This window comes from Bacillus rossius (assembly GCF_032445375.1).
Source record: "Bacillus rossius redtenbacheri isolate Brsri chromosome 9 unlocalized genomic scaffold, Brsri_v3 Brsri_v3_scf9_1, whole genome shotgun sequence".
Classification (NCBI taxonomy): Eukaryota; Metazoa; Arthropoda; class Insecta; order Phasmatodea; family Bacillidae; genus Bacillus; species Bacillus rossius.
In genome coordinates, this window is record NW_026962012.1 from 17,385,009 (window position 1) to 17,409,644 (window position 24,636).

The following is a 24,636-nucleotide window of genomic DNA, read 5'->3' on the forward strand; positions in this document are numbered from 1 at the left end:
TGTTCTTGGCATCGTGTTTAGGGTAGAGCATGTCTGTTCTGCGCAATTTAAATTTCAAAATCATGTAGAAATTATAAATATTATGTAAAATTTTATTTTAACCATAGCAAAGAGTGTTCCTGTAGCTATAGAAAACCATTCAGAAGTGTCAATTAACATAAACGACTGCTCGACAGCAAATTAATAAATTACAAAGAAACTGACGATCATTTGACAAATTTTCCTAAAATTTCAAATATGTTCTACGTGTAAATTTTTTATACCTGGAGCTTGTACACGCTCACGAAACCACATATATTTTCATATTTGTCTATTCTACCTTTAACTTGACTGCTGATACAAATTTTTCATGGTAGGCAATAGATTATTTTTCACATTTTCTGTTTAATCCATCTTGAGACTTCATTTCTGTGTAAGGAATGTTTTTGAATGTGTCTGGTAGAAAGTTTTTGAGAATGTTTCCTTTTGGGCTTTTCTTCTTATGGAGTCCAGGAAAAATATGTAAAAAAAAAATTCTCTGCCTTAACTGCAGATTTCTTTATCACATTAAACCTTTCCTTCAAAGTGAACATTGCAAAACCAAAGTAAGTTTTGGCTCTCTGAAGACTCGTTACTGAACTCCTTCAGAGTTGCAATCTCCATGTTTTATACACACTACTTTCTAATTAGTTCTCACTTATAACTATGTACTGTTTGAAAAGAAACGTAATTATGTTTGACAGCATAAAAATGTATGCACCTTCCGCTGACTGCAGCTCACAGGGCTGTTTGACAGCGCTGTTAAGGAGCTGGTGAGCTTTAGGGGAGGGATGAGTTAGGTGCATTCAGTTTGATAAATAAAATATGTGTTTACTCTTTTTGTACTTAATTTATTTAAATTTATACTACTACAAGTATATAGATGATTTTTCCACCATTTATGAGTACAAACTGGGAACTCCACGGGTTCTCAGATTTGTAGTCAAGTGTTCATTAACATGTTGTTTATTTGTTCACTGGAATATTTTGCTATTGGGGATGATACTTTTACCTTTTTTTATTTTTATAAATATCTTAAATGTCCTCAGGCCTGTCAAATAACTATAATATTATTGCAGAAGCTGTAAACATGTAATATACGGTTACAATTTTAGCTTGTTATATATGGCCATAGTATTTAAATTTTGTATAATTTTCAAATTAGGTTTATGCTGTAACATATATACTTAGGTGAGACATTTGACTGGTTGTTGGACTGGTAACTTCCGTGATTAAATATACTGGTTTTTTTGTTAGGTATATCCGTTAAAAAGGAGCACTTGCTACACTTGCATCGTGTAATTTTAATGTGGCTGCCTATCCGGGCACACGTGGTGTGCAGAGCTTCAAGTTGTCCGTACTACTGAAGAGAGGCTGGCAGCTCAGCCATCTTGGAAGGGCGAGCAGGTGGCCTGCAGCGCACAGCCCTCGCAGTCTGCGGCGCGGTAGGTCCGGCACTGGAAGCCCGGAGGACACGCGTGGTCCAGGCATAGGTCCTCCTGGTACTCGCAGTTCTGGTACGCTGCCAGAAACAGTCGCAAAGCCAGCTACTCACTACACACAATGGCAGGTTCTGAATTACTGATGGTTTCAACATCATGGACACACAAAGGTAATTTGAATTATTATTTTAAAAAATGTTTTTTTTTTTTTACTTATGCAAACCTACAAAGGAAATAATTTAGCTTCAAGAAGTAACTTAAGCTTTTTATTCCGGGCGATTTGTCACCCGGCTAAGCTTACAAATTACTAAATTTCAAATGGCTGCTACCATAAAGCATAGAAATGTCTTTAAAATCATTCACGAGGCCATTAAAATAATGTTTATTATACTTTATTAAAATAGTTACCCAACACTTAAATACATGAATACAATTCTTTACCTATTTTATATTATAAGACAAAATAAAAAGGCACGGCAGCTCAAACAAAATAATATCAATAAATATAAAATTGATTCGTTAACATAAATGTAAACCCTTTTCAGCATAAAATATATTGCCTTTTTAAGAAACAACTAAAGTCTGATAAAAATTCCATATTGCATAGTCTTTAGTATCAAATTTTTAAAAAATAAAATATACATCTTAGGTGAGCTAAACATATTTCTAAAATTGTAAACGCACAGATAAAAAAACTGCTAAAAGTTCTCCAATATAAAGGGATTCTAGCCGGTGTCCATCATGACACAAGTCAGTAACAGATTTCAAACGTCTAATTAGCACCGCAATTATAAATTGACGCGCTGACGTTATTTTCATCTAGGCGTATCTCCTGCTTTACAATGCATTTAAATCTGGCAAAGCTCGACGTCCCACTTGTTTCACTGACGTCCATCGGGTCCGGGGTAAAGTTGAGACGAGCAAAATAAAATTGAAATATTATAACTTACAGTTTCTCTTCTAGAATGCACGCGTGCCGCATGCATGGCTAAGCTATTGAAATGCAACGAGCACCATAGCCGTGCAGGTCATGGCGACGGCTGAAGATGTCATCGCAAACACTCGGCAACCATTACCTACTCATTTTGCCGGAGATATACCTCGCGCGAAGCCTCGGCGCCCACCGTTCACAGCTGCCCGCCCGAGATCAACTGCTCGTAGCTCCGAGCAGACATCGTTCACGTTTTATTCTTCGACGACACTGTCACCATCTATCATTATTTCACATCATACTTAAAAAAAAATAAAACGGCTGACTTTTAGGGCAACTGACTTTTAGGTCAAGTGACGTTTAGGAGATATGACTTTTAGTGCAAATGACTTTTAGGTCAAATGACTGAAGGATTATTTTAAATTTTAGGTCAAGTGACGTTTAGGAGATATGACTTTTAGGTCAAATGACGCGCACCGGATAAGAAGTATTATCAAAGGCAATGAATAAACCGTTAACAGATGGGCCAGCCAAAAAGTGCCATTGAATAGGTTCGAGAGTACAGGCCGTGTAATAAAATGAATTTTTTTTTCCATTTGAGATCATCTTTACTATTCTCAATTATTATCTCTTGTTCAACACAAAAATACTAATAATTTATCTCTAGCTATAACTGATAAGCAAGAAGTTTCACTTCGGCCGCACATGGACTGTAAGCACGCGCTTTTTCTTTCAAAAATATGTATCAATTTGTACCTACTTAGTGTATTTTAGACGTTCAAAAATGAAACATTCTACCGAAAGTTTGTTTAGTAATAACAATAATTGCATTTTTTTTTTTAAGCAGCTGAGGGTCTGTATTATATTTAGCACACAATCACGTATATGTGTTATGTTGGATAGAAACATAAATGTTTCAACTTATTTTTTTGTAGAGCGATTTTAAAACATTTGTAAGAGTTTAAACATTTCTAAGAATTTAAGAGCTTAGTCATTATTATAAATAAACAATTTTTTTAAAGAGAGAAGTGTTTTCCTTATTCATTAGTAAAATAATTAATAGTAAAATTATCAAGAACAAAAAAAAAGACAATAATTGCTTTAAGAAATGTTTGCATTGGAAAGCAGTGAAATAGATCAATAGAGTTCCAAAGTTTCAATAACAACTCACCTACATTTTACAAATTTTAAAATTGTTTTGTGTTATTTATCATCTTGAATTTGTATACAGTAGATGTATTTAGAGTGTGGTGGTGGTGTCCGCCATTTTGGATTATATAGTTAAGTGGCTATCTTGGATGACCTTTACCTTCCATTTAGTTCCAAAAAATGTAAGAAGCTTGAAATGTCCCCAAATAAGCTAAAAGTACTCATTTACATGCCGCAAATAAGCCTCTGGAAGGGACCTTAGACCTTCAATTTGGACATTGACCTCGGCCACCATTTTGTATTTCGACTTCTTGAATTTTAGAACTTTTCACCACCTTGGAATCGGTTATTTTGATTTATAGAACTTCCCGATATCTTGGAAACGAGCACCCACTCCCAAATGTTGCTAGTAGTATGTAAATGGCGGTCCGAGGACTGGCTTAAGGCTGAGTATTGAAAATTGTCAACGCCATCTGGGATTGTGACTCAAGGCGGCCATCTTGGATGACCTTGACCTTCAAAATTAGTCAAAATCCACCAAAATTTCCAGTTTTTTCGGGGGTTGGGAAGGGGGGGGGGGGGAAAATCTAAAAAAATCTAAAAAAATTATTTTTTTTTCCTATTTTGAGGTTAAGTTCCAGTTTTGAGGGGGGGAAAGCCCGTTTTAGTCCTCAAACATGCCTAGGGCTTGAAATCTCACCAAAGTCGCTTAAATTCCCCGTTGATAATCGCCATAAGCCGTACCTTGACAATTAGGATGTCATGGCCGCCATATGGAATTATGACATAACCGTTGCACTTTTAGTTACGACCGCCATCTTAAAAATCCGTAATTTCATTCCAGAAAATCGGGAAAATTGTAAACATTAAAAAATTAATAAATAATTTTTTTTATAAAAAACATTCTACATCGTGGATTATGACATAAAGGCAGCCATCTTAAAAATTTGTATTTTTTATGCTAGGATATAGGGAGAAAAAATTAAAATTTATAAAAAATTAAATTAATAAAATGTTTTACAAAAGTTTAATTAAAAAAACACTTATATCATGAAGTCTTCAGTTCAAATCTAGTAAGTTCATAATAAAAATGACATATATGTCCTCCACGGAAGCCACCGATAGACTGAGCATCCACCACAATGCCAATGGAGGATGCTGCCACCATATTAGTTTAATTTTCACCCAATAGATGCAGTAATTATTTATTGCCAGAGCGCCGGCCATTTGTTGCCGTCTTGGCAGCCATATTACAAATCTGTATTTATTAAGCTAGAAATTCGGGAAAAATGACAAAATTCATCAAAAAAATCACTCATTAATATACCGATTGATTCGATAGCTACAGGTCTTTGGTTCGATACTTGACCGATACAAAAACTAATTTTAGGAAAAATATTTATTTCAATGAATTTAGTGGAAAGACCTAAAGGAAGCTTAAATTCCTCTACCAGCCTCCAGCAAGCCGATGATGACATATGTTTACCGCCATCTTGGAAAATTGTAATTTATAAGCTACAAATTATTCAGATCAAGCCAATGTCGAACTAAATATTTATTAGATTGCTAACTTTTGCAACTGTTTCTACAGTATAGTAGATTCAGCATGATAAATTTAAATTTATTTCTTAAATATGTCACTTTTTAGGTAAGATGTAAGTGATATTTAATTAAATGAACTTTTTTGCGTTGATCAAGGTTAAAACCAAGGACAGGAATCGATCATATCAATCAGTAAATAAATGATTAATGTTTTGATATTTGGAATTTATTCACGAATTTCTATCTAAATAATTACAGATTTTCAAGATGGCCGACAAGGTGGTGGGAGTGACAACTATTTGGTAATACTGAACTCTAGTGTGTAAAGGTTAAACTAAGAAGTATGGTGACAGCACACTCTAGCATACAAAAAAAATTGTGGATCCAATATGACTGCTATGACATCATACTGGTTGATGGAATATAATCCTTGGCATTAGTGGTGAGGTGTCAGTCTGCTGTGTGCCTCCGTGGAGAAAGGACCCATCGCCATTTTTTTGCCCTCGCTGGGTTCGAACCGAGGACTCCATGGTGTGTCTTTTAAATATATAGTTTATGTTGAATTTTTTCAATTTTATATTTTTTTAAGAATGGATTTTCCAAATTTCGGACGTGAAATCATAATCCCAAAATGGTGGTTGTGATGTCACAATTCAAAATAGGGATTTCTAAATGGCAGAAGGTTCTACATAACGAAAGGTGCAACATTTGCAAAGCAGGGTGCTCGATTCCAAGATAGTGGAAAGTTCTAGAATTCAAGATGACGGAATCCAAGTTGGCGGCTAGGGTAAAGGTCAAAGTCAAGGTCAAATTCAAATGTCAAAATCATTGGTCGCCTCCAGATTGTTATTTTTCAGTACGTTGGCTAAGCCAAGTACTTTACGATTTTTGATTTAAATTCTGCATTTCACCTGTGTGAACTTCATCCTGACTATCGTGAACCATTAGCTTTTTGTACTTCATGGGGTTTCTACCAGTGGACTAGGATACCTATAGGAGTAAATTGTGGGCCTCAGCCATGTCTATAACCCTGTATAAGGTGTAAGGAAAGCTAGTTCATGATTTTGTATTCACTTATTTGTATTCACTTATATTGACGATGTGTGTATCTACAGCTCAACTTTTGAGGAACAAATAAATCTGTCAAGTGCTCGAAGCTTTGTGAGAGGCAAGATTTACTGTCAATCCAAACAAGGTTGCTTTCTAATGGCTAGTTGAGGATTGATCCTGAGAAGGTAAAATCAGTGTTATCTTTTCCATCTCCCAAGAACTTGAAAGGATTCAGGCTTTTTTTGAGGATGACTGATTTTTATGCTAAATACATTCCAAATTTTGATCAGCTAGCCGAGCCAATGAATTATTTAAAGAGGAAAAATGTGGATTTTAAGACTAAAGGAAGCTCTTAGTCAACCTCCTGTTTTACAACGTCCCAATTTTGAAAATAAATTTGAGATGTATGTAGATGCTAGTTCCGTTGCTCTAGGTGCAGTGCTATGTCAAATAATTAATAGTCATCTTGCACCAGTTGTGTTTGCTAGTCATCTTTTGACGCAGGCTGAAAGGAAATGCACCATTATGAGAAGGAGTGTTTGGCATGTCTGTTTGGGATGATGGTTTTTTTCGAAATACCTTGAATTTGGCCCTTTTTTTGTTTTATACTGACAATCAAGCCTTAAGCTGGTCCTTGCCTTGCTTTGAAGAAACCTGTTAGTAGATTAGCACATTGGTTGGTTAGATTGTCTGCATTTAATTATGAGGGGCATCATTGTCAGAGGGACTGAGAACATAGTTGCCAATGCACTCTCACGGATGTATCGTGAGGATGAATTAGTACAGAATAATGTTTCGGAAAATAGTCAACCTGATTCTAAGGTGAATACTGTTGAGGTAAGTTTTGTGTCGGTATTAAAGCGTTTCCCAAAATCATTTGTTAACATCAAGGAATATTAGGAGCGGGGTGATTATTATCAAGAGATTTTGGGTAGCATTGTAGGGGAAACATCTGAGTATAGTTTAAAATAATTTTTAATAGGGTTAACTACCAAAGCAGGCATTTTTCGTATATTTGCTTCACTAGAGGTTCGTAGTATGATTTTAAATTATTATCGCAATTAATTTTTGGTGGTCGTGTGGGCCGTGATAAAACGATAGCTCAGAATAATGAATTGTTAACTTGGCTAGGTCTGCATAAGGAGGCAGGGATGATAGTAAAGGCTTATGTAAATTGCCAAAAGGCAAAATTACATAATGTTAATTGAGAAGGTAAATATGCTGCTAACGTGGCTAGTAAGTTACCCTTGGAAACATTACAAATTACCGGCGAGACTGCATGATGCGTGGGTGCGTTTCACAGCAAAGCTCAGGAATTATAATTTGACGATGGCATCGGGACTCGCGAGATTGTCTGTAAGCGAGCCTGAAATATCACCTGACGCGGTGTTCCGCGTGTGTGCAAGTCGGCGGCGAGAAATTTCACGTTGGCCGAGGTATGATCAGTGGCGTATGCCTGTAACTGGCATACGTTGCTCGTAGTGGGCAGTGTCGAGAACCTGGACGATGCAAGTAAGTGGTCATCGAAGTCCTCCCTTTTTCATTGAGTCTGCTTAAGAAGATATGAATCTTGCTGACAGTCTTGTTTGAAACTGTCAGCAAGACACTGATTTCAAGTTACGTTTTCCGCAAGTTAGTGAATTTAGAGGTGTCCCGATTTGACAGAAAATGGCAAATTAACAAATCTTAATTGATTCGCGTGGAAAATGCTGAATTCTTGTGATGTAGTTTACTTTTTGAGGTACTGTGCATTGGCGAGAAGTTATATATATATATATATATATATATATATATATATATATATATATATATATATATATATATACAGTGTTGTTAAGTAACGAATTACAAGTAATCGGATTACTTGTAACGATTACTTTTCAAGTAATTTATACTTGTAACGAATTACATTTAAAAAATGTAATTCGTACTTGTAATCGGAATACATAACATTAATTGTAATAGATACATTAAGGTAATCGATACTTTATATTTATTTGCCGTTACTTTTATTCTCGGAACGTATAATGAATACAATTAAGAACAAGATTATCATACACTTTTGTATTAGTAAAGTTTATAATTTTACGCTTGTAGTGCTACGATCGTATGCACAACATCTATTATCAAAAATGAAGATCCGTAGTGACTTGCAGTGTCTCCAACATTACCCTATCCTAAAATCTGCATTTTTTAAATTTAACACATCGCTACCGTCAAGTGCTCCCGTTGAGCGTCTTTTTAGTGTTGGTAAAGATGTTTTTGCCATCAAGAGAGGGAATCTATATGATGAGAACTTTAAAATGCAATTGTTTTGTAAGGTCAATTCCAAAATTTAAAGAATGTTACTTTTATTACAGGTAGCTACTTGTATGAAGTCTTTTGATGTTATTCAAGCAAGTTTGTCCTCAAATATTATTCATTTAAGTAGAGATAATATATTTAATCATTACATGAAACAATTTTTTTAACAAAGCATATATGTATGTATGTTTATTAATGTAACAAAATGTAAAAAAATTGTATCGTAGGTCAGTTTTAAAATGGTAGCGGAAAGTAATTGTAATTGTAATTTTACTTATTTCTTCTATATAAAGTAATTTTTACTTGTAATTAGTTACATTATCACCACAGTAATTGTAATTGAGCCCAATTACTTTTTCCGAGTACTTTTAACAACACTATATATATATATATATATATATATATATATATATATATATATATATATATATATATATAAAACCCACACTAACATTAGTAGGGCATGACCATAATCCCTTTTTTGGACTTTAAAATTAAAGGTATAAGTACATTTTTGTTTATGAACTTTTTACATCATAGTTTTATTTAATTAAGACCTCTAGCCATCTTCGCAAGAAAACGGTGTTCTTTTAAGTACATTTTAATTTAATTATTTGTGTAAATAAGAATTGTTTAACAGTGTTATATGAGTATTGTTTCAGCTGTGTAACTAAATATTTCTTGATGGTATAATGCTTTTCACTTTTCAGTTTGAATATGTAATTATTTGTCACATATTATTTGATTAACTATATCACACACTGTATTATAGTTATGAGCCCACGAGCGTGTAACTATGTTGAGCCCAACTAGGAATAAGTTAGTTTAATAAAAATTCAAACAAATCCCGTGCCTAGAATATTAATTATTTATTTTCACTTTGTGGCAATATGGTTATAATGTAAATACCCAATTACTATGAGGAAGGTCCGTGCCGTTTAGTTTTCGCGTCGCGGAGCAGCGGACATGTTACTCCTTGTTCATTCATTCGACGGCAGAACATTATGAATGGCTATGATACATTGCGATATGTCTACAGGATCTATCCGTAAAGTAATGAGACTGGCCGCTCCTCGGAGCTCCAGTCGCCTGTAGGGCGGTCCCCGGCAGAGGGATTTGGGGGAGGGGGGGGGGTTGTCTAAACTAAGCCACGGAACTGGTGGCTTACTTTGCAGTGACGCTTGCCTTGGTTAAGGAGGCTTACAAAGACGACGCCCCGTCAAGGGCCCAAGTTTTCCGGTTGTTCAGTGAGTTCAAGAATGGACGGGAGACATTTGAAGACATGGAACGATCTGGACGCCCTTCAACGAGTGGTTTGGACGAAAATGTGCCCAAGGCAAAAAAAATCTCCTGGACTGCGATCGTCATTTGTGTGTAATATTAATCGCTGAAGAGTAAACATGTGCTAAACCACAGTTCACAAAATTATTTCTGAAAATTTTAACATGTGGAAGGTTTGTACGAAATTTGTGCCAAAAGTATCGAGTCATGAAGAAAAACAACGACGAGTTGACTTTTCCCGTGAGATGTTGGCGCAGTTATAAGGTGAACCGAACTTTCTAGACAAAGTAATAACAGGCGATGGATAATAGGTGTTCCAGTACGACCCCGAAACCAAGCCCCAAAGTTCGGAATTGGCATACTCGAACTCCCCGCGACCCAAGAAAGCGGGAATGTCGAAGTCCAAGTTAAAGACAATGTTCATTGTCTTTTTTTTACAAGCGTGGGATGGTCCACAAAGAATTTGTACCTCCGGGACAAACCGTCAATGCCGTTTTCTACAAATAAGTTCTTGCACGCCTGCACAGAGCCGTCGAATTGAAACGACCGGAGATGGCAGATCGCTGGAAGATCCACCACGACAATGCCCCAGCCCACACCGCCCTCGTTGTGAGCGCATAACTGGCCCGGATAGGGGTTGCAACCCCGCCGCAGCCACCTCGCAAGCCGGATGTGAGCCCGCCAGACTTCTTCCAGTTCCCAGAGCTCAGGAGAATCATGAAAGGTCGCCCGCCATACAACCGGCTGTCGCAGAGTCTCTGAAAGAGGTTACGGCAGCTGACTTCCAGGAAGTGTTTTCAGCGAGGCAATCACGTTGCCAACGGTGTATCGACGCCCGAGGAATCTATTTTAAGAATTTTAACAATATGTACCGATCGGATCAATAAATCCTTCTTACCAGACCTAGCCTCATTACTTCATGGACAAACACTGTATGTAGCTTGTTGGCAAAATCTGTTGCACTATAACTCAATGATATAGTGATTTATGCAGAACTACAAAATCAGCCTAGAAAAATGTTTGATCACATCTAATCCATACATAATATAAAATTAAATATATATATATATATATATATATATTGTAATCAATCCAAGCTGTGATATTTACAAACAAATTTTCTTTGTGGTTTGAGTATTTAAACAGTGAGTAATATTTATTGTTTATTAATCAATATTGATTTATCAATACGTAATTATTTATATCCTGAGAAGTAATTTTATTAGTAATAATTTTGTTAATTCAACGTTATTTTTTAAAAAAATGGTCTACTTTCTCTCTTTTTCTCTCGCTGCCGTTTTACCCCTTACAATTTACTTACGAGTCGAAGTTTGAATTGCCAAATAAGTTTCACTTCTATCTCATGTTCTGAGTTACACGCGCTCTTTTTTTGTTGTTGTAATAATGCTTATAGTTGTTGTGATGGTTTCACTGGAAATTATTTTTAGAAAGTTTTGTCCGCAGCTGTTTAGTTATTTTTTAACTGAGAGTATGTTCCTCTACGTCGCGCGTAATGTTATTATGTAAGTGTGTTACGATAGGGGCTACTCCCAGGGAGCTGCTGGCAGTGAGCCGTCCAGCCACAGTCCGAGTGGTCAGAGTCACTGCTGTGCTCCCGTCGCCTTAAGGCCCTTGTCTACCCGGGCACACACGCGGTGCGCAGAGCTTCAGGAAAAACAACGCGATTTCAAAACTACTCGAGATATCCGGGTAGGGTCTGCTTACGAAAAGCATGTAAGAGTTCACTGAGGGCCGAAAAGTACTTTTGATTTCGGATTAAATTTTTAAACTGTATTTTTAGAAGAGTTTAAATGGCTAAAACGCGTGTTTTCAGAGTAATTTTTTAGACGTAAAACAACCGGTATAGATTCTTGAAAGCACTTAAGGGACTTCCATTACACATTTACCTTCTTTCTTCACCACATAATTTAACGGTCACCGCTCATATTTCACAGTTGTCCTGTGCACGACGAGAAGACTGCGCGCCAGTCCAGAGGAGACACCGCGCTAGAAGCACCAGCGAGCGTCGCGCTTATCATCCCGCCTCACTGACACACACACAGACACCCCTGACGAGGCGGGCCCCTTAAGCCCCTGTGCACGACCGAGTGACGCCTCGCTCTACCCTTATAACCAACATATGTTCCGAATGTCGGGCTGTACCGGGTTAGAATGTCATTTCGTAATAACAACCAGACAATAGAAGATTTAGTAGCAAACACTATTTTGTTTTTTGTTTCAATAAATTATTAAATGAAGAATATAAACTGACAGGTTGTACTAATGCAGTACTCACTGGATGTGCACATCCCGCCCTGACAGCATCCACCGCAGCAAGCGGTGTCATCCACGCACTGCGACACAACACGCCACGGCATTAGCACAGCACATGGCACTTGGTGACCACAAGAAAAGAAACACAGGTTCAAAAGTCCCTCCAGCAACTCCATCTGGGGTTTACAATCAAAAATATTGGCTTGTGATGTAGAGCACACTGGATACTGACTGCTTATCCCATCCCACTAATATTATAAATGTGAAAGTTTGGATGGATGGATGGATGGATGTTTGTTACACAATAACGCAAAAATGGCTGAACGTATTTTAATGAAATTTGGCACACAGATAGTTTATAACCCTGGATTAACACATAGTCTACATATTCATGTGAAAATCCCTCCATATTGGATTGAAAGTGTGATAAATGAATATTTATAACAGAAAAAATCATAGGTCATAGACATACAAACAGTGAGCGTGGGTCATTTAGCTAATTAGAAATTATTTTGATCATTTGAAATTCAAGTTAAGAAGACAATTACTATCTACATCTGATTTCGGAAAAAATTCCCTTCACCCTGATTTCAGCCCGGGCAACGCCGGGTACTGCAGCTAGTGTGAAAATATTTCAGAGAGGATCCGCAACCTGTAAGGAGTTCTACTGAGTGCTAAGCTCGTCATATCACTGATGCATATTGTAACCTAGAAGAGTATAGTGGTGAAATGAGTGTCATCGACGGCAATACGGAATTTTTAACTACGCATCGTGTCTTATATCCCTAGAACTAATAGCTGAATTCTATAGTAGGCATTCTTTGAAGACAGTAAAGCCTCCTTTTACCAAAGTAGTATGTGATTGGGGCTTCTGGTACTGGTTCCTTGTTTTGTGGATTGATAATGACCGGCCGCCATCTTGAATTGTGACATCACCGCGGCCACCATTAACGATGATGTAACCGTTGAACTTTTCGTTACGGTTGCCATATTGGATTATGACGGCACTGCAGCCATCTTGGATGACCTTTGATCTTAACCATTGACCTCAGTCGCCATCTCGAATTCCGTCATTTTGAATTACATCATCGTTGCACTTGCCGTTACGGTCGCCATCTTAGATGTATTGGAATGTATTTTGTTTGGTAAGTTTCCGAAAATATCTAAATTCAGGCTGTAATGTATTTTTCAGTTAGAAATTATCAAAATATTCGAAGTAAATATTTACTCTAGAATATTTTATTCAAACATAACCTGTGTTGTATGGTATATATGATATATCATTGTAAACAAAGGAAATTCTAAGATTAAAGTGTGGGTGCCGTGAATAAGATTGTATTACTAACAAAACCTAATGTGATCTATTCAAATTCATTATTATATTTCCTAAAGTCGGAAGCTACGAACATCGTGCAACAACTGCATATTTATCGTGATGAACGATTTGAATTTTGTCACAAAGATCAGTACAATACGCTCTGACGTATCTTATGAACTAGATTCATTTCGTGGATTAGGTTTTACGGGCTATTACCCTTGCGGTGTAATATTCGCTAGGTTAAACCAAACCAAACAGGAATGTATCAGGCAATCTTAAACAAAACATAAATATATAATCAGATATTAAAACGCAAACAACACATAATTAATGCATCAGTTAAGTTATTGCTAGCTCTGTGGGCGAAGCAGGATCTCTGTTACCTACAAGTTTATGTAAGGATAGAACGGCTAAGTAACGCGTAGATTAAAAAGATAGGTGTTAAATTAAATTTGTCAACTACCAAACCCACAAAAGCGCAGTCCTGTAGTGACGCAGTCCTGAACAGCAACTATAGAACACTGATGCACACGCCACAGAGGTGCCTAGAGACTACCTGCAGGCCTGGAGTGGTGCAGTCCTGGGCGACGACTGCGCAGGCCGCGAGCAGGCAGAGAAGCACTGCCGCCTGCATGCTGCCCGAGTGGCTGGGTGAGGTGGACTGCCTGGCCGAGCCTTCAGCGGTGAGCTGGGCGCTAACAGGCGCGCAAACATCCTTATCCCCTCGAGGTCGCCACTGCGCTGTCCGCGGCTTCACGCCTGTTGCACAGTCCTATGTACAGTCCTAAATACTTGCCTAATATCATGTTTTCTTAGTAGAATTGAAACCAAGTTTTATCAAGTTTTATGAAGTTCTTATTTTAATTAATACTGAAATGGATCTACGTAAGTTGATGCAGTTGTTTTAGTCCGCCAATTTATCCGTACATTATCATCATGTAACACTTCCAGCTGCCATTTTGAAATGTTTTTTTTCATATCATTAAAAATGTGGGTATGCACAGGTTACCAATTCCAAACTGCATGCATTGTCAGGCCAAGCTGTTAGCTGTTTTGTGACAGCCAGCCCGGGTTGTTGAGGTGCAGTAAAATCATGTCAGTTGTTAGAAGACATCCTAGTGCATAGTTATGTGCGAGTAAATCTAATTAATTATTTATGTTACCCATCTCGGTTCTAAATTTATTGGAATATAGGAGCTATATGCAGTTGTCACATTCCAAATAAAAAAGAAAATATCAATAATCGGGGACCACTGCCATGTCAGATTAGCGTTGTTGCTTAAAAATTGAACGGTGAAACTGTGAAATGCAACCTGCTATAAAACGGGAAACACTGCACTGAAATGGAAACAAACAGTAACGATTAACTCTGAGCAAACATGAAACGCTGGCAGTGCGATAGTCTCCCTAATGACCCAAGGTCAAACAGCTAGAATCCACCCGGAAAATAAAAAAATTCTGAAAACATGCGACTTATTGGTGCCGGATCACAGAATGAGACGAAACTTGAAATGTCTTAAAAAAATTTTCTTTGATAATCTTATTAAAACTGTATTGACGTCTGATTATCCGCACACCGTGGAGGGAGAGAAGGAGGAAGAAGAGAAAGAAGAGTATGAAAGGAAGAGAGGGAAAAAGAGGAAGGGAAGAATAAAAAGGAGATAGAAGAGGAATAGGAGGGTGAAAGGAAGAGAAGGAGAAAGAGGTGGATGAAAGGAAGAGAAGGAGAAAGAGGTGGATGAAAGGAAGAGAAGGAGAAAGAGGTGGGTGAAAGGAAGATAAGGAGAAGGAGAAAGAGGTGGATGAAAGGAAGAGAAGGAGAAAGGAGGAGGGAGAGAAGGAGGTAGAAGAGGAAGAGGAGGATAAAAAAAATTCTGTTCACTAATATTGTCTACCTCTCGATAGAATTTAAAAATATGATTAACATCCTCACTACTTAAATACGGTATATCCCTCTAAATCTCCAAGCCCTTTAATATGTTCCACCAATTGTAATTGCAGAAAATAATCATCATCCTCACTCGTTGTTAAACCTGCAGCTTTCAGATTAGCCATCACTTCGTTTCGCTGCAAATTAGAATTCCAGTTCACAGCCAATGTTATGAAAAATATGATCAAAACCTTTTGCCCAATTCGAATCCCAGCAGAGTGGATCAGTTTGTGTGATTTCCTCCTTCGTAGAGGACGAGCACACAATCCGTACACCCCGCTCTATGTACTGGAAAATTCTTTAATTATTTGGCAAATTGTATCTCCGACAGTGTTCGGCTCTAAAACTAGAAGTGAAAATATCAACAATTGGGGCGACTGTACAAAGAAAACCATCGTAAAGCAATTTCAAACTAATATGTTTTTATATTGCTACCTTGAGCATGACTATACAAATTCTGATACTCAAAACCTGCAAGGTGTGAAATGGATATTTGTCCAAAATGTTTTCCAAAAAGCTAATGTAGTGATAAAATATTATAAAATTACTATAAATGACTTCGGTACTCATTTTTATTATGTTACAAAAAATCGTAAATTGCTTGGCACCAGAATTTTAAAATAATTAGTAAATATGAAAATGGATTAGTAACAATTTAACTAACAAGCAAGTTACTAAAAAAAGGCACATAATAAAAGAAAGTCAATACAAATTTTTAAACCAGAGCTAAAGATCTTTATTTTGGGCACCAATAAAAATTACTCTTTCGATAGGCAGTCTCGCTGACTGACACATCAACACAAATGTTCGCGCGAAACAAAACAAACTTGCTTGTTAACGAGTTCTTCAAACTATACTGTCGCATGATCCCGTAGCTAAGATCATGTCCATGCAGAAACCCAAAACCAGCCGACTACCGCCAGCAGTATTGGATCAGCTAGTACTCACAAATCAGTCCGTCGAAATCGTGAAGTGCCCTCGCAAACAAGTTTAGGATTCTCATCGTTGATAGCAAGCTATTTAGAAACACAACCCAAGAGATTGTTGACCTGCCAGGCCTCCGCCTCGTGCCTGCAGGTCCGACTTCCGCCGCGGCCGACTAGCGAGTAGCACAGCTGAGCACTCGTCAGTCTGAGCACACCTCCTTACTGACGTCACAAGCCAGGCACCGGAGACGTCCTTGCACGCAGGCCGACACCGCTACTCCAAGAGCGCGTGTGCCCGCGCGAGCCAAGCGAAAGCGCGAGCCATCGTAGAGCTTGCCGCGGTACAGAAATGAATCGCGTATGTCCTGACGTAGACCATCGTAGATCGCGCAAAAGTTCGCCAAAGCATTTTTATCTCGTCGCACTGCACTTGGAGCCGCCTTCTATTGTCAGCAAAGTGGCGTAACAAAGCGCTGCCTACATTGCAATATTATTCTTCGGACCCTTTAACACCACTATAACACTAAAAACAAAACCACACAAAAGTATACGGAGAAAATAAGTGTTGTCTTTTATTTACAATTGTATCTACCGGGAATCCAATCCAATACCTCCTTAGTCTGTAATGTAAGTGTCTTTTAAAATAAAGTCTGTGTTAATTTATATGTATTTCTAATTTTTTAGTTAGTATTTAAATATATAATTTTTACTCACCTCCTGGGGTTGAACCGGTGACTCTGAATTCAATTACGTACGAAATATGTTTTAATTCATATTTTTTTGTATATTTAAAAATAATACTCTAACAATTTTTTAAAAGTTTTTAGGTGTCCAATTTCAAGGTCAAAGTTCAAGGTTCATGGTCATAGGTCAAGGTTAAAGTCACACAGAATTCCAATATGGCGGACCCTTAGGCTACGCTAAAAAATGACCTTTGACCCGTTCTACCATGCTCCACCCGAACAACCCTGTCCCAGAGTTCATTTCCTACTAGTACGGATAAAGTGTTTTTTCAATTACTTCTTGCAACGGGTTTTATTTATCTACTGGGATGATAAATATCGCGAAAAACAAATATATGCTTAGTCCGTTTCTCCTCTCCCAACAGATTTTGTTTAACAGAGTGTACCGACATCGAAAATAAATTTTTCCTCGAAACAATAGCACTGACAGATGTGAGCAAATATATTAAGCAAATAACATCTGCGGCCTTGTGAAGAATATCTTGTCAATATTGCTACCACCAATTACACTATTTTTAATGTTTATATACTTACATGTACATCCCCGTCTCGATGGAAATGTGCGCTGGTTCGACCAAATGCAAAGATTTCTAAACCTGCAGTGAAACCCTACGAGCATTCTACCTGCCTTTTCTAAAGCACTCGAACGTGTTATACACCAAACAACTCGTTACGTTTATACACAATAACAAACTACTTGATGGATATCAATCTGGATTCCGACCTGAACATAACAGGTGCACAGCACTTCTAAACGTAACCGAAGAAATACGTACAGCTACTGACACTAATCGATTTTAGTAAAGCTTTCGACACAGTTGACCACAATATCCTACTAGCCAAAATGCGTAGCCTTTTGAATGTTTCATCGAGTGTATGGCTGACCGTCAATAAGGTGTCATTTCTGATGATCGCCGATCAACGTGTAAAGGTATTGAAGAGGGTTTTACTCAAAGGCTCATCCTAGTCCTTTACTTTTTTCCACGTTTAACAATGACATATCAAGCCAAATAACCTACACCAAATACCTACCACCTTTATGCAGATGACTAACAATAATTACTCATTGAAGCCTACAGAAACTGCATTGTATCTATGATTCAAAAATTAAACAGTGATTTTGAAGCAATTAGAATGTGGTCTCATTAAACTGGTCTTATTATTGATCTAGTAAAAACACAAGGTATTTTAATTGGTTCTTCACCTCTAATCATAGCGTGTAAAATTTTTTCCTTCCAGACGTCACTTTAGGAGGCACAAAAGTTGAGCTTTTAAGGTCTGTTAAGAACTTGGGCATTATTCTGTATGATTATCTATCCTGGGTGGAAATTGTGACCCATTTTTTGTAAAAAAGCAACTTCTGTACTTCTCTATCTTAATCGTCTAAATAATTCCCTGTCAGTGAGTGGGTATGAAAGCAACACTCGTGCAATAATTGATTACTGTGACATAGTATACAATGACATGGCATACTACCAAGAAACACGATTTCAAAAAATTCAAAATACTTGCAATAGCTTTATTTATAATCTTAAATTGCGTAATCACTTGCACTACTACTATAAAAGAGTAGGCTTATTCAACTTCAACAACGATCACTAAACGCTTTACTTATGCAACATAAAATACTTAAAGCAAATACTCATCAATATTTATCCCGGCGATTTACGTTTTAAAGCTCGCGTCACAGTCTAGGGACCCGATCAGAATCAAATCGTGGACTCTTAACAGCCCTGCATGAAACCAAAACAATGTCGAGATCCTTCAGAGCCATGCATCTCGCCTCTGGAGCAGCCTCGACCACGATATTAAAAAAAAACTCTTACCAAAACAACTTGGCTCTCTAAATTCACAGACACGTAACAAGGGAATACAGAATGGATATGCGTGAGTGTGTGAGAGAATGACATAATAATACAATTTTTAATTATATTATAACGTTTTTATATTTAAAATTATATTTAATATGTTTTATGTTAGTATTTATTGTTAAATTTTTATATTTAAAACAATATTTAATATGTTTCAAGTTAGTATTTGTACTGCAACATGTTTGTTTTGACAGTTTAATTATTTATTATTATTTACGATTTATTTTATTTTTGTTTGCTCTATGTATAATATCATTTATTTTCAGAAACGGCAATATTTGGTTATGTATGTCTATGGAAAAGTGATTCTTTGGATTTTTACCGGACTATTTGAACGAGGTATTGTTGATACCCCTCTAAGGACTAATGGACTTGAAAACTGCAAACGGTAAAATTAACGCCGTAATTTTATTATGTAAATTATTAATTTTAATATTTATGTATTTGAATTTTAAGTGAAATTTTGTTATCCGCGCAATTGTTGTGTTCGGAGTTTACGTTTTCGGTAAGAAATTAGGTGACTGAAACGGTCCTTTTGGCCAATCACGGGCCACCATTTAAAAGTGAGTCTTACTGGTTATTTTGAGGAAACTAGTAAGAAAGAGAGTTCTACAATGGCCAGCTGAATGAGCGGCAACTTCGTGACGTCGGCGATTTTAAATCCTGAAAATTAGCTATCTAGCATCAGGCATCCCGGATAGTGGATGATAATTATGAACCATTAGGGAGTTCAGAACATTTAAATAGGATTTATCTAAAAAGATAAATATTATAGGAGTGATTAACGTGAGTAACAAAAGTGCCCAGATTTTTTTGTGCCCTAATCTGCACGAATCACGAAACTCCCGTTTTTACGTCACATCGTCGCCGAAACTTATTATAAACATTGATTTCACGAATTAAATTGACTTTATAGCTGATTTAAATAATACTTGGACATAAATTTTACGAATTTACACATTAATTTACAGACTCAGTGGTCCTATAGATGAGAGGCTCTGAGCTCTGCCGATGAACTATCTGAACCTAACTAGCCGAGGTAAATTGATTTAAGTTCCCTAAAAACATTAATTAAAAACTGTGTAGTGTCAACGAACCCGAATTAAGACTTTTGAAAATAGGTAAATGTGCGCAACATAACTCCTGGTAATTGAACTTTTATTGAATTACTATGATGTCACCGTTAAGTTAGGTTGTTGTTTTGGATATGAATAATAATTAAATATATTAATAAGATTGAAATTTTGAAATAGTTTTACATTGGTAATAAAATAATTCTATATTTATCTTTCAAAGTGTTGTGTTGTGTTATTTGTAATTCCACCTACTCCAGTGTATATTTATGTATGTTCCAAATCAATCAAATAACACCTAACTGTGACTTACCTTATGTCAACATTACCAGTGAAGAGCCACACAATTTAAGAAATCTAATTTATTACACAGTTTTATTCAGCCCAACGTTTTAGTGTGTGTGTGGGGCCTAAACTACTAAAAAGTTCCCCCACATATTTATTTGGCACTCCAAGTGGGGCCTATTTATTACAAAACTTAGCTTCAAAAGTTCCCCCACATACTAAATTGGAGCCCATACGGTGGGGCCGATTTTGAGGTTAAGGGACACCTCAACATTTTTTTTGTGTAAATTCTGTACCAGCCAAGTACTGTGTGCAAGTGCACTATTTGTGTAAAATATTATCTGGTCAATTGTTTCATTGCACACCACTATGGCAGATGAGCAAAACAAATACTTCCTTAGAGAAAGATCACGAAGTGTAGGAGAGGAGTATGCTACTGCACAAACCTCAAGCAGTGAGTCGAATCCTTCATCATCTGCAGGGAATTCGCCTGTAGTCACCTGTGAGGAAAGGTTAGGGCGGCCCACATCTCCCCTAATCATGGAGCAGGAAAACTTAAGTGACACTGTCATTCACACAGCTGCACCCCAGGACAGTACTCCTACTCCACCGCCAGTGACACTTGAAGCACTGATGCAAATCTTGCTGCAGACAAACGCTCAGATGAAGCAGACCGACTCTAAATTGGAGCAGAACAACACCAATCTCACAGCTGAGTTGAGGGCTGGACTAGAACAGAACAGTGCTGCCATGGAGCTGAACAACTCTGTGCTCACTGCAAAATTAGATGAGGCCAGCACCAGTATAAGGAACCTCGAGCACAGCATCGAGATCAGACTCGCACAACAACACGAGGAGATCCAACAGATAGCCGAACAGGTCTCCCAGTACAACTGCAGGGTAGATGGGTTGGAGTCCCATGTCACGTCCCTAAGGAACATGATGGCCAACGAGCACCGAGGGCAGGCCAACGCCAGGGAAGAGGTGCGCGAGCACATCCAGCACCTAGAGAGTAGGCTTGGTGACATCGAGGTGGCCACAGCTACACTGAGAGACAGGTTTGAAAATCTGTCTGTTCAACCAAGTCCTACTGCTGAATCAGCTGGTAGTGTAGGCCAGGCCCAGGCAAGTGAGTGCCACGGACCTACTGTTCCCACACTGCCCACCGCAGGCAAGCGACAGGGCGGCACCGAGTGCTACACTGAGCACCTGCCCCAGGAACCGTCACGTGTCACCCCTATCACTCATCGGCCAAGTAGCAGGACGTTTGTAAACACGTCGAGTATGGACCCTGCTACTCTGATCCACCACCCGGCCAAGCATTGGGCAGAGGCCATGCCCACGTTTTCAGGAAGGGTTACCGAGAACCCTATACGGTTCCTGAAACGTTTTGAGGAATATGCGGCCACGTTCAATCTCAGCGAGGCTGAGGTACTAAAGTGCCTCAACAGTGCGTTGAAAGGGCAGGCTTTCTACTGGTGGGAAATGCTGAGTGCAACCACCAGTAGCTACAATCACTTCCAGGCCATGTTCCGCCAGCAGTATTGGAGTCTGCGGATTCAGAGCAATCTGCGTGCCCAGCTCCATACTGAGAGGTATGACCCCAGGAAGGGCACAACGCTGGAGGCCCACCTCTCCACAATGTTTGAAAAAACTAGGTATCTCGATTTGCCCATGACAGACGAGGAGTTCGTAGCGGCAATACTCACTCAGTTGCCGCTGCGCTACCAAAAGCAGCTGTCCGGCCTGACGTACCGAGACGTCACAGAGTTCAGAGAGAGGCTCCTGAACTACGACAAGCTGGAGAAAATGGACAGGACGCCAGCACCTAAGGAGGACCACGAGAGGGTGCCTCAGCAAAACCGCCAGCCACCCCTGAATAACTACTGGCAAAACAGGGACAACAAGCCAAGGGACAACCGTCAAGCAGCTGTCCACACTATGACGTGGCAACCCAAGGGCAGAGAGCAAAGCTCATATGGCCGGTACACTATGAGCCAACGCAAAGGCCCCTACAACAAGAGGAAGACATGGTGGTCGAACGCGAGGAACTACCATAGTGATGAAGAGATGTACCAGCGCAAGAGGAAGGACGACCGCAACGACAACCGCCGCCGCTCCTACTCGCCTGAAGTACGGCCTCCCAGGGAGTCCCGTGACCGACGCCCAAGATCCTCGTCTGAAGACGAGAGAGAGTACGCGAGGAAGTACCGCAAGACGGAGGAACCTCGATACCAGGGCCGGCACGAAGAAACCCGAATGCCACCCCACCATTATTCCCCCCAGACGACAGAGAATCATGGCGGCCAAGCCCATAATAGCCAGTTCTCTGGAAACAAGCAACGCTACCAGAACGCGACATTTCCACCACCATTCCAGGCGCAGCATCCAGGACATCAAGCTGCATACTACCAGAGAGGGGAAGTGAACCCGGTAGCAGCCGAGTTCAAGGCTGCAGTGTCCAGCGTCGCAGGACCAAGTAATTGGAACCACAAAGAACAACAACAACGTGTTCCAGGTGGACGTGCCAACCAGGGCACGTTAAACTAGAACGGGTTTCAGTTGGATCGCCCCGAACAGAAACCCACTATTCAGGCTCAGGGGTACATAACGACAAAACTCCAATTTACAGCTGCATCAGCTACGATAAATTTATATGCACTGTTATGCTAAGAGAAAGTGAAAGGGACTTTCTCTATAATGAAAATGATGAAAATAGGGTTCATCAAGTTTGTACAGTTTGTCCACATGTGACATTAAAAATTGAAGAATGCAACGTGGATGCATTAATTGACAGTGGCGCTGAAGTCACGTGTATCAGTGAGGAGTTGGTGAACTACCTCGAGCATCAGGGCATCATACTACCCAAGATACCAGTACCAGCACTCAAAATAATTGGAGTGACATCAAGGGCAAGCCCTATTGTAAACAGACAGGTACTGATAACAGTACACGGCCTAGGCAGACCAAAAGACATGACTGCACTAGTTGTGAAAGGCCTAGCAAAACCGCTAATAATAGGCACCGACTTTCTATCACAATTTGGTGTAGTGATAGATTTTAAACTATGTGAAATTCATTCAAATGACTGTGAAACCCCAGTCACACTCACAGGCAAGTGGCATGTGAGGGAAAGTTTTGTGGGAATATTGTACAGTGAACCTATGCACAGGCACATATACAATGCACAAGCAAGTGAGCAACTTCAGGCATCACTTGAAGACATAAGACAGTCACTACAGGAGGTGAAGAGTGTATCACCCAGTCAGCTGCAACAACTGTTTGGTGTACTGGCCAACTTTCAGTCAGTATTCTCTGACAAGCCAGGCAGAAACAGATTCTACCAAGCGAAAATTAAAATTAATGAGGAGGCACCGTACCACCGCAAATGCTATCCCATTCCGGTGAAGTACGTTCAGGAAGCCACAGCCTACCTACAACTTATGATTGATTGGAATGTAATCAGGAGAGAAGCAAGCCCCTATGCTAACCCCATAGTTTGTGTGAGTAAACGAGACGGGACAGTAAGACTGTGTCTCGATGCTAGGGAGCTCAACAAAATTACAGTCAAGGACAGGGAAAGTCCTATACAAACGGCAGAAATTTTAAGATTGTATCAAGGTGTGAAGTATCTCACAACCATGGATCTGTCGTCAGGCTATTGGCAGATACCATTAGAGCCTAATTCCTGCCAATATACATCATTTCTGTTCAGGAATCAGCAGTATGTATTTACAGTTATGCCGTTTGGACTGTGTAACGCAGTGGCTGACTTTACGAGATGTCTAGACGCAACCTTAGGACCCGAGTGTCAGGGATTTGCAAGGGCGTATGTCGATGACATATTAATAACATCATCAAATTTTGAAGAGCACATGCAGCATGTTGCCACTGTACTGCACAAATTGCAAGAGGCAGGCATGACTGTGAAAATTAGAAAATCTGTTTTCTGCAGAGAGGAATTACCCTTTTTAGGACACATCCTCACACCTGAAGGCATTAAGACAGCCCCAGACAAGCTGCAGAACATCCAAGAGTTTCCTACACCGAGGAACGTGAAACAGCTAAGAGCGTTTCTTGGAATAATTGGGTTTTACAGGATATACTCCAACCAAGTTGCACAGTGTGCAGTTCCACTGTTCAGCCTATTGAAGAAAGGTCAGGCATGGATGTGGAGTGAAGAGCACGAGCAAGCCTTCATCAGCTTGAAAAACTTGTTCCTGACTGAACACGTCATCTACCATCCAACCCAAGGGAAGGAATTTCTGTTATACACAGATGCCTCTGACACAGCCCTAGGATGTAAGCTTGCACAGGAGGAAAATGGAATTGAAAAGACTGTAGCAATGGCTAGTCGTACTCTCAACCAAGCCGAGAGAAATTACACTGTTACAGAGCGAGAGGCTCTGGCCATCATATGGGCACTCCAGAAGTACAGGGATCTGCTACTTGGAGAAACAGTGAAATTGTTAACAGATCACCAGGCGTTAACATGCCTT

At 39.0% G+C, this 24,636-nt stretch overlaps 1 protein-coding gene across 5 annotated transcripts; it reads right to left on the reverse strand.

Moving 5' to 3' along the window:
* Positions 1 to 848: 848 nt before the first annotated feature.
* Positions 849 to 18,811, reverse strand: LOC134542664 (uncharacterized). 5 transcript variants are annotated; one of them, XM_063387091.1, is made up of 5 exons: positions 17,443 to 18,724; positions 16,880 to 16,902; positions 13,866 to 14,068; positions 12,014 to 12,071; positions 849 to 1,540 (listed from the first exon to the last, which is right to left on the reverse strand). In XM_063387091.1, exons 1-5 carry the CDS (start codon positions 17,448 to 17,450, stop codon positions 1,401 to 1,403), a joined length of 432 nt encoding a protein of 143 aa, XP_063243161.1. In that variant the 5' UTR covers positions 17,451 to 18,724; the 3' UTR covers positions 849 to 1,400. The 5 variants fall into 5 exon arrangements, with proteins under 5 accessions (XP_063243161.1, XP_063243164.1, XP_063243160.1 ...); XM_063387094.1 differs by lacking the exons at positions 16,880 to 16,902; positions 17,443 to 18,724 and adding an exon at positions 18,735 to 18,811; XM_063387090.1 differs by lacking the exon at positions 16,880 to 16,902 and having other exon boundaries at positions 17,443 to 18,756.
* Between the last annotated feature and the right edge of the window lie 5,825 nt (positions 18,812 to 24,636).